Source organism: Equus quagga, chromosome 10, assembly GCF_021613505.1.
Source record: "Equus quagga isolate Etosha38 chromosome 10, UCLA_HA_Equagga_1.0, whole genome shotgun sequence".
Classification (NCBI taxonomy): Eukaryota; Metazoa; Chordata; class Mammalia; order Perissodactyla; family Equidae; genus Equus; species Equus quagga.
In genome coordinates this window covers 1,296,422-1,306,417 of record NC_060276.1, presented here as the reverse complement: position 1 = coordinate 1,306,417, position 9,996 = coordinate 1,296,422, and the positions used below count along the sequence as shown (strand labels likewise).

The window sequence follows — 9,996 nt, the reverse complement described above, 5'->3', positions numbered from 1 at the left end:
AGTTGATACTCTCACCACTGTGGAGGTGAGATTCTATTTCCTAACATCCTTGCCAACAATGGGCATTATCAAACTTTCTTCTCCCCATATTTTTATTATGGAAAATGTCAAATATATAGTGTATTAGTTCCCCAGGGCTGCCGTGATAGATTACCACAAACTTGCAGACCTAAAACAACACAAATTTATTCTCTCCCAGTTCTGGAGGCTGGAAGTCCAAAATCAAGGTGTTAACAGGGCCATGCTCTAGGGAGGAATACTTCCTTGCCTCTTCCAGCTCCTGTGGCTCCAGGAGTTCCTTGGTTTGCAGCTGTATCATTCTAATTGGTCTCCTGTCTCCAGCGTGAATTGGCCTTCTTCCTGTGTATCTTTGTCTAAATTTTCCTCTTCTTTTAAGGACATCAGTCACTAGATTTAGGGCCCTCCTGAATCTGGCATGACCTTATCGTGATCACATCTGTAAAGATGATTTCTAAATAAGGTCACATTTACAAGGTCTGGATGGACATGAACTTTCGGGGGACACCGTTCAACCCAGTACATATAGCAAGGTCACAAAAACCTTACAGCGAGCACCCAAATACCTATCCTCTCGATTCTGCCACTCACATGTTAGTGTCATTGCTTTATCACACACCTATCTCTGTACCTGTGCTGCTCTCCACTTAATTTGGTGCATTTCAAACTAAATTGCAGACATCAGTTCATTTTCTCTTAAATAAATCAGTGTATATCCTTAACAAGAGCTCCATATTGGGTTATTGGGTTTTTTTTGTTTGTTTGTTGCTAACAGTCACCAATCTGAGAAAGCAAAAATGGTATAGAAAAAGATGAAAGTCCCCCGATTCGTTTGAGGCAGTGCCTCCCACTTTCTGATTCTAGGTGTCACTCTCTTTCCTCACTTCAAAGCAAACTTCGAGAAAAGACAATCCTACACCGTGTCTCCACTTCCTCAAACTGACATCGCTCTTGCCAAAGTCTCCAGTTGTTGCTAGGTCCAAGAAACAGTTTTCGGTCCTCATCTTACCTGCTTCCGGGCAGCAGCTGACACTGACATTGTTAATCACGGTGTCCTTGAAAGCACGCTTCTCCCTGGGTTTTCCCCTTCTTTGACGCTCTCCGATCTCTCCTCTGGAACCTCCTCCCTGCCCGCTGTAAGGGCTAGTGTTACTCCGGACGCTACCCTGGGCCCTCTACTCTCCTCACCTCTCTCAGGGAGGGTCAATCTGCAGGAAAAAGAAACCACTCTTGCAATTTTAAGTGGAAAGAAGATTAAAACAGGGAGGGGCGAAACTGTGCTTGTGGGAACCTGTGGAGCGGAGGCCGCTCGGGCCCCGCTAAGCCCCGCCCGTCCTACCAGGTCCCAGCGGGCGGTGCCCGCAGGCGGGCGGTGGGAGGTGGCCGAGCTCGGCCCCGCCCCCTTTTCTATTTGGAGCGTGCGCGCCTGGAGACACGTAGAGCCAACCAGTGAAACGGGGCGGCTGTGAGTGACATGTACTTTGTCCAATCACCTGCGGCCCTGGAGAGCAGGCCTGAGCCCGGGCCAATGGCGGCGCGGGGCGGAGCTCAGGCGGCCGAAGGTCACCTGATCTGCGGCGGCAGCGGTGGCCGAGGCAGTGGAGGCCGAGGCTGTGATGGCGGCGACAGCGGCGGCTCGGGTGCGGGCGGGGACGCGGCGGGCTCCTGAGCTCTGGCAGATGCGGTGGCTGCTGCTGTTTCTGGTGGCGGAGGCGGCGGCGGCGACGGAGCAGCAGGTGCCGCTGGTGCTGTGGTCGAGTGACCGGTGAGCGGGACGAACCGGGGCGGGGCGGGGCGGGGTGCGCGCCGAGGCGGCTGAGGTGCACTCGCCCGACTTCAGGGCTGTCCTCGGCGAGCGGCAGCGAGGCCCAGAGGGGAACTGTCCCTCGCTCGGCGGCCCATAGCGAGTCAGCTCCGGGTCAGAGCTCCGGGCCCCTTGCATCGAGCTAGGAGCACACGGGCCTCGAATCTCAAGCCATGCACCCCCGCTTGACGGCATCTCCTGTGTCTCCTGCCAGAGGCTTGTGGGCTCCTGCGGCCGACACCCACGAGGGCCACATCACCAGCGACATGCAGCTGTCTACCTACTTAGACCCCGCCCTGGAGCTGGGCCCCCGAAATGTGCTGCTCTTCCTGCAGGACAAGGTGCGCCCGCCCCAGCCCTCTCTCCCTTGGTCATCAGGAGGCAGGCAGGCAGGCATCCTCCCCCTAGGACACTAAGGCCCATCTGACATTGTCCCACCTGTTAGGGAGGTGTGGCGCCTCTCTTGGGAAAGCCTGTAGGAGAGTGTTCAGTGGGAATGGTGAGGGCCTAGAAATGGCACCCACTTGATTGGGGGAAGCAGGGAGTCAGAGGCCAGATGCCCACTGAGTGCCCAACACTTATCTGACCTACTCTACGTGGTGGGGATTATTGATCCTGTTTATAGATGGGAAGACTGATGCCCAAGGAGGGCAAATGATTTACCCAAGGTCACACAGCTAATGGCAGAGTTGTGATTCTAACTGTAATGATCATAATGCAGATAATAAAAAAAATTATTCTATACTGAATGCTGTATATGCACCCTGCTAAGCCGATGTCATTATCTGCATTATTACCACAACTAGTTCCAGCCTGGGTCTGTCAGACCCCTCAGTTTGCGCTCTTAACAGGCACACTGTTTTCCCTCCCATCCAGGTCTCTGTCCCCAAAGCAGGCCCATAGACCATGAGAAAATTCTAGGGCAGCGTAGGATTAGTGTTTCGAAGGTTATCCAGCCTCTGCTTGTCCCTTCCTCATTGGTGGTCTGTATGGCTCATTGCCTTTGTGGTCTTGCTCCTTCACTCTGTGGGCAAGTGGTGGTAGTCATGCCGGCCTGTAATCCTTCCAGAAGGTGGTAAATAATAGAGTCAGACTGGAATTCAGTTCTAGTTCTACTACTTACCAGCCTTTGGACATGTGAAATAATCTGCAAATGCCAGTTTCTGCATCTGTAACTGAAGACACTACCTCCATCAGGGGGCTAGGAGGAGCAATTCTTTTTTTTAAATTTTTAACTTTTTATTTTTTCTTCTCCTCCCCAAAGTCCCCCCAGGTACATAGTTGTCTATTTTAGTTGTGGGTCCCTCTGGTTGTGGCATGTGGGACGCCGCCTCAGCGTGACTTGATGAGCAGTGCTAGGTCGGCTCCCAGGATCTGAACTGGTGAAACCCTGGGCTGCTGAAGCAGAGCATGGGGCTGGCCCCTGGAGCAATTCTTGTAATCCACATAAAACATCTAGCTGCGGACCCCCATCTTATGGCATTCATTCACTCATTGATTTGCCAAGTATGGACTGCCTATTATGTACCAGGTAGTAAGTGTTGGGGACATAGCAGTGAGCAGAAAAACCTCAGCCCCTGCCCTGGGGAAGCTGACATTCTCGTGAGGGGGACAGGGAAATGCTAAGTTGGTATATGATATAATGTCAGTGCTATAGTCCTTAGAGGAAAAGGAAATAGACTAAGGAGACAGTGACTGGCAATGCTGTTTAAAATAAAGGGGCTCGGGCAAGGGCTCCCTGAGGAGATGATACCTGAGCAGAGACCTAAAGGGAGGGAGGGACGGAGCCATGTGGCTGGATGGGGGGAGGGTGTTCATAGCAGAGGAAACAGCAGGTGCAAAGGCCCTGGGCAAGGAGCACTCTTGGGTGAGCCCACAGCAGAGCCGCTGTGGCTGGAGTGTAGTGAGTGAGAGAAAGGGATAGGAGATGGTCAGCCACGTAGCTAGGAGATGAGGGGGAAATGGTTGCTTGCAGTTCTAAATGTGGCAGGAAGCCCTGGGTGATTTCGAGCAGGGAGTGCCATGAGGACACCATGGTGGTCCCTAGGCTTTCAGAATGAGAGCCCAGGCAGCCAGACAGGCCAGATAGAGGCCAGACAACATCAGGATTCTTGCCCAGAAGGGAGAGGAGGCTGGGCAAGTGTGTATACTAAACAGAAGGAGGTTAGGGAAGCTGATTAAGATCGCCTCTGGGCTTAACTGGAAAAGCCAGAGGAAGCTGGGAGTTGGGTTAGAGGGGCAGGAGTTGAAGGACATCTCTAGGTTGCAGAGGAAAAGAGATGGGGTCAGGGTTACTGTGGTCCAGCGAGCTCAGACTTCAGTGCTTTCTCCAGCATGTTCCAAGATCTGCACCTTTCTCTCCCCTTCCACCAAAACCAGGTGGGGAGGGGGACTTCTCATCCTCCTTTGAAAAGGGTCCTGTCCAGCCTGGACGGAGGCAGCTCTAGCTGTCGCAGCTGGCACACAGGTTCTCCTTTTTTCTGACTTCCGTGCCGGGGGCATGCCACACATGCTCCTGGCTGCTCTCACCCCCGCCCCACCGCTTCCCTCTTCCCTGCCCAGTTCCTCTTGTCTGCAGGCAGGCGGCTGACTCTTACTCCTGAGGTTCTCGCACGTCAGCTGACTACCTTCTGTGTTTTCTCACTCTGCCGGGAGGCTGCTGGCCAAAAAAAGAGAACCTTCCATCCACTCCCCACAGCCACGGCCTCAGTCACTCTTGACCACACCAGATCTGACTCAAAATGAGATTTTGCTGGCCCTGCAAATGCACAGGGAAGGTGTCTGCCCCCTGCCCTGGCCCAACCTTCTGAGGCCGTCTTTCCTGCTTCCCTACTAGCTGAGCGTTGAGGACTTCACGGCGCACGGTGGTGTGTTTGGGAATAAGCAGGACAGTGCCTTTGCTAACCTGGAGGTAAGAGTCCTCTCCCAGCCGTGGCCTGGCCATCCTTTGCCTCTCCCCCAGCGTAGTAAGAACTATCCCCTTAGGAACCAGAGCGGCTGGCTTTGAGGGTAGCAAGGCCTAGGGTGTGGGGCGTTTTCTTTCTGACCTGGAATGAGACCCCTGTGTGGGTGGATGGGGTGTAGCTTGCCAGAGGAGGACTGCCAGAGAGGTTTGGGGGCTGGCGCAGGCCCACTGGTCCCTTGCTAACTCATTTTCCTGCCTCTCCCCTGCCCCCAGAATGCCCTGGACCTGGCCCCCTCTTCTCTGGTGCTTCCCGCTGTTGACTGGTATGCGGTCAGTACTCTGACCACTTACCTGCAGGAGAAGCTTGGGGCCAGCCCCCTGCACGTGGACTTGGCCACCCTGCGGGAGCTGAAGCTCAATGCCAGCCTCCCAGCCTTGTTGCTCATCCGCCTGCCCTACACAGCCAGGTATGGCCCAGCCTCCAGCCTCTGGGCCCAGAGAGCAGCAAGACCCTAAGCTCTGGGCTCTGGTAGCACAACTCAGCCAAAGATGATAGTCCTCCTATTCTCCCCTTGAAGCCCTTCCAGAGGGTGCCCTGTATGGCTAGAAGAGGCGGGAAGGGCCTCTGGCCAGGCTGTGACTCAGGAGTCAGTGCCTGGCATTGAGCTAGGCCTGTCAGGCCTCCAGAGACAAGGCAGAAGTGGGCCCTGCTGGTGTGGAGCCAACTCGCCTAGCCAGGACCCATTCATGGAGTAGGTGGCAGGGACTTGAGTGGGACTGTGAAGTCGGGGGAGAAGGGGCAAGGGATTCCAGGCAGGGCAATGAGGTGAGCAAAGGTGCAGAGGGAGGAGTGAGCACGGCCCCCAGAGCCCCCACTAGAGTGTGCCCCCGCTAGAGTGTGTTCAGTGAGCGGGGCTGGTGGGGAAGGACGGGGGCCTGAAGGGAGGCGGCCTGGAGCCATGGAGAGCTGTTTGGATTGTGGGGGCTCACCTGCTCTGTATCTTCCATAGCTCGGGTCTGATGGCGCCGAGGGAAGTCCTCACAGGCAATGGTGAGTGAGGTCAGGGAGGGTGCACAGTCTCTGTCCTCCCCCAGCCCTGGGCCCCAGAGAGCTGGCCTGCAGCTCCTCAACCCCTCCTCATTCCCAGGGAGGCCCCCCTGCTTCTTGGAGCACCTGGCAGCTCAGCAGAGAAATGCTGGCCCCCAGCCCTCGCCCCTCTCCAGCTGGGCTCTGCCTGGCAGAGGTGTCAGGACATCTCGGGGCCCTCCATGTGGGAACATGTGGAGCCAGTTTCCATTCAGGCAGCGTGAATCCTAGAGTTTTGGGTTTAATAGACCAGCAGCATTTCAAAAACAGTTCTGAGGACTTGTTTTCTTTTTGCTATAAAGGACAGTCACCCCATGGAAAAGTCTTGGAGACCTTCCGCAGGTGGATTTGGAGTTTTCTCCATCTCTGTGTCTTTTCTTGTTCTGCTTAATTAGGGCTGGTATCAGGGAGTGGACGACCGAGGGCCGCAGGTGTCCAGGGGAGGCTGGGGGTAGGTGGGATGAGAAGCAGCTGCTGTTAGGGATCCTCAGTGAAAACTGAAAACAGTGGTGAAGGTTGATGGGAGTTGGCTCTGCAAGGGTCTCAGTGTCCCACCACAGAGGACATGCCAGTTGCCAGAGGTAGAGGGACTTTACAGTGCAGACATCTGGTGGTCCCCACCTCAACGAGGTGATCCCACTCAGCGCCATCAAGAGGGGGCACTGAAATGGCGTGTGGAAGGTCACAGCCTTGCCTCTGCTGGCTTCTGCTGTGCAACGACAGTCACGTGCTTTCTAACAGGTGTAGGGAGCGTTGCTGTAAGCACTGCCTATGACCTTGTTCTCTCCTCTCCCTGTTGTCCCTTAGATGAGGTCATCGGGCAGGTGCTGAACATGCTCAAGTCTGAAGACGTCCCGTACACAGCAGCCCTCACTGCGGTCCGCCCTTCCAGGGTATATGCCTTTCTGCAGGGGCTCTGGGAGGTATGGGCAGAGGCTGTGTCGTGAGTCGGCCTGGAGGGGCGATGGCTCCAAGTGGAGTGCCTTGGAGAGGCCCGCTTCTCCCCTGGGCCAACATCGGGGGGATGAGGGTGAACCGTAAAGTCCTGCTTCCTCCTTCCAGGCAGGAGCTTTCCGTCTGGCCTGGCAGCCTTACAGGCTGGCATACGCAGACAATAGTCCAAGTGTTCCCAAGTTGGAGGGACTAGAAATTTCACAAAAGCTTAGGGGCCAGCCAGGGAAAGCTTCCTGGAGGAAAGGCCTCCAAGTATGACCCATGGGACTGCAGATGGTGGAGGGGGTGCCCGGTGGAGACAGCGGAGACAGGCCTCTTGGTTTGGGGCCCACTCCCAGGGCCATTGAGAGAAGGCTTGTGGGCTGTTTCTGCAGGTGGCCCGTGATATAGCCATGGTGGCTGGGGGCCTAGGTCGCCAACTGCTGCAAAAACAGCCAGCATCATCTGTGATCCATCCCCCTGTGAGTTACAATGACACTGCCCCTCGGATCCTGTTCTGGGCCCAAAACTTCTCGGTGGCATACAGGGGCCAGTGGGAGGACCTGACTTCCCTCACATTTGGGGTCCAGGAGCTCAATCTGACCGGCTCCTTCTGGAATGATTCCCTTGCCAGGTAAGAGCAAGCTACCTGCCACTATGAGTGGGTGTGTGTTGGCGGGGGTGTTCACGGGGAGGATGCAGCTGGTACTGTGGGATGGGGCTGATGGAGGGCTCTTGGAGTGGGGGTTGCTCAGAGTTCTGCCTCCCCATGCCCTCTAGTCCTTGGCTGGGACCTTGGTTGTTAACACTTCCCAATCACCTGGGAACCTGACGCCTCCTCTTTGAGCAATCTCAATGTGACTCCATGAGGGCACATACCAGGCCTGAACCAGCTCTGGGGCTCCTCTATCCTCCCTGTGTGGCAAGAGAGACAGTCCTCACCCCCAAAGCCCAATTCGGGTACCTCAGCGACTCCAAGAGGGAGCTGAAAGGAGGGGCAATGGGCTCGAGGGAACCAGAGGAAGGAGCCCTCAGTTGGAGGCGGGGGACCTGCATGCTGGTTCCTGACCTAGAATGTGGCAGGGCCTGAGTTTTCCCACCTGTCAAGTCGGGGTGCTGCCTCTTCAGGTGGCTGTGCGGCCGCAGGGCAGCTTAGGTAGGAGTAGATCTGAGGAACTTGCTCTAAGATGTTCAAGGCCCTTGCAGAGCCTGATGATGTGTCTCTTACTTTGGTTCTGCAGGCTGTCGCTGACCTATGAACACCTGTTTGGTACCACGGTGACATTCAAGTGAGTCTGAGGGAGTGGCTGAGGTGTGGGCGGGCTGGTGTGGCCCTGGCCTACCCAACTGTCTGATACCCCGTGGCCTCCCTCAGGTTTATTCTGGCTAACCGCTTCTACCCCGTGTCTGCCCGGCACTGGTTTACCATGGAGCGCCTTGAGATCCACAGCAACGGCTCTGTTGTCTCCTTCAACGCCTCCCGGGTCACAGGGCCCAGCATCTACTCATTCCACTGCGAGTACGTCAGCAGTATGAACAAGAACGGCAATCTCCTTGTGCCCCGCACACAGCCCTCTCTCTGGCAGATGACACTTCAGGACTTCCAGGTAGGAGTGGGGAGCAGCGAGAGACTGAGTCTAGAGTCGGGGAGCCCAGGCTGGAGGTCGCAGGGTACTGGGAGAAGGCGGAGGGAGCAGAGGCCTGAAGAGTCCCAGCATCCTTTGGGTTTGGGTTTGGGCTCAGGAATGTAGTTGAGAGTCTTGTCCCCACGGTGCTCCTATCTCATGAGATTTGGACTACCCACTCACTCGGGAACCCAGCCCTTACTGGGCCTCCTTCTACGTGGGGCTATGTGGTTCTTTCTGTCCCCCAGATCCAGGCCTTCAACGTGACAGGTGAGCAGTTCTCCTACGCCAGTGACTGTGCCGGCTTCTTCTCCCCTGGCATCTGGATGGGGCTGCTCACCTCCCTGTTCATGCTCTTCATCTTCACCTATGGCCTGCACATGATCCTCAGCCTCAAGACCATGGACCGCTTTGATGACCACAAGGGCCCCACCATCTCTTTGACCCAGATTGTGTGACCCTGTGCCCACGAGGGGTTGGGGGCATGATGGTGTCCAGGTTGTTGTTTTCCCACTCCAAGGGACGCTGGACCAAAGGGCTTCCCCTCTTCCTACCATAGCATGAACCCGCAGCTCCCCTCAGTCTGTCTTGCTCCCTGTTCAACTGAGGGGCTTTCCTGGGGCTGCCCATCCTCCATCTCTACCAACAAGCTATATATATTCTGCATTGATAGTAGACAAATCTCCCAGGCTTGGTCGTTGTGAGGGGAGGGGACATGAGTTCTAGGGCCCTTCCCCCTTCCCCTTTTTCCTTATTTATTCTCATCTCTCCACCTTCACCCCTTGCTGTTTATAGTGCTTTTGTGTAGCCAGTGCTCCCTCCCCAGGCTTTATGGAGCTCCCTGCAGCAGCCAGGAGCTGGAGGTTCCCTAAGTTTGGTGGGTGCGGAAGTACTGTTTAACTGTCTGTCCCACTTGGCTGGCGTTATTGCTTTTTGATGATGTTATGCTAACAATAAGCAGTACACTGGGGTTTATTTCTATGGCCTGACAAGGAAGGGACCTTCACGGCGGGTGGGCTGGGTGTGAACACTGAGTTTCTGGCATGTCCCTGCCAGGAGTACCTGGCAGGACCTTGGGGTACTCAGTGGTTTCCTTCCTAATAAAATAAAGACGGGTTGCCATGCTTGGGCCTCTTGTCACTCATTTCTGCACTGGTCACGAGGGATGCGCTTGGCTGAGGGCTGCGGGAGGAGGCGCCCGGATGTAGCTGTAGCCGAGCCAGGCCAAGGGAAGCAGGAGGGCCTCGCAGGACCCCTGCGGGCTGCCTCTCTGGGAGCCAGGGCAGGCTGAGAGGGTCTCTAGCAAGCTGGGTCCCTAACCGGCTAGGGTAGGGAGAGGGCCGTGGCGCGGGGATGCTCAGCGCGTGGAGGAGACGGCCGTGATAATGGCTGCCCTCATGTGCTGAAGGAGCCGTCCCCGGCTGCCGCAGCGGCGCGCGCCCAGCCCGCGGGAACGCGCCGAGCCTCCCGGGGGGCGGGGCCGGGAGGGGCGGGCGGGCGGGGCGCGCGCGGCTCCCGCGCACGGATCCCTCGCGGGCCGCAGCACCGGCCGCCGGCCCGCCCCGCCCAGCCCCGCCCCGCCCCGCTCCGCTCTCCTCAGCGCCCTTAGCGAGCGCCGCTGCCC

At 56.5% G+C, this 9,996-nt stretch overlaps 1 protein-coding gene across 1 annotated transcript; it reads left to right on the top strand.

Annotated features, from left to right (window-relative positions):
* The first annotated feature begins 1,592 nt into the window (after positions 1–1,592).
* ATP6AP1 (ATPase H+ transporting accessory protein 1) lies at positions 1,593–9,496 on the top strand. The gene is made up of 10 exons (XM_046673837.1): positions 1,593–1,783; positions 2,037–2,163; positions 4,659–4,733; positions 5,001–5,194; positions 5,738–5,778; positions 6,622–6,707; positions 7,143–7,381; positions 7,989–8,036; positions 8,123–8,354; positions 8,621–9,496. Exons 1-10 carry the CDS (start codon positions 1,635–1,637, stop codon positions 8,828–8,830), a joined length of 1,401 nt encoding a protein of 466 aa, XP_046529793.1. The 5' UTR covers positions 1,593–1,634; the 3' UTR covers positions 8,831–9,496.
* The last annotated feature ends 500 nt before the right edge of the window (positions 9,497–9,996 follow it).

What these genes read in the sequence shown, in the direction of transcription:
- ATP6AP1 (XM_046673837.1), top strand. Translation starts at nt 1,635, where the DNA reads ATGGCGGCGACAGCGGCGGCTCGGGTGCGGGCGGGGACGCGGCGGGCT. An exon ending in CGCCTGCCCTACACAGCCAG is followed by an intron (nt 5,195 to 5,737) that starts GTATGGCCCAGC and finishes TATCTTCCATAG; the next exon opens with CTCGGGTCTGATGGCGCCGA. An exon ending in GGAAGTCCTCACAGGCAATG is followed by an intron (nt 5,779 to 6,621) that starts GTGAGTGAGGTC and finishes GTTGTCCCTTAG; the next exon opens with ATGAGGTCATCGGGCAGGTG.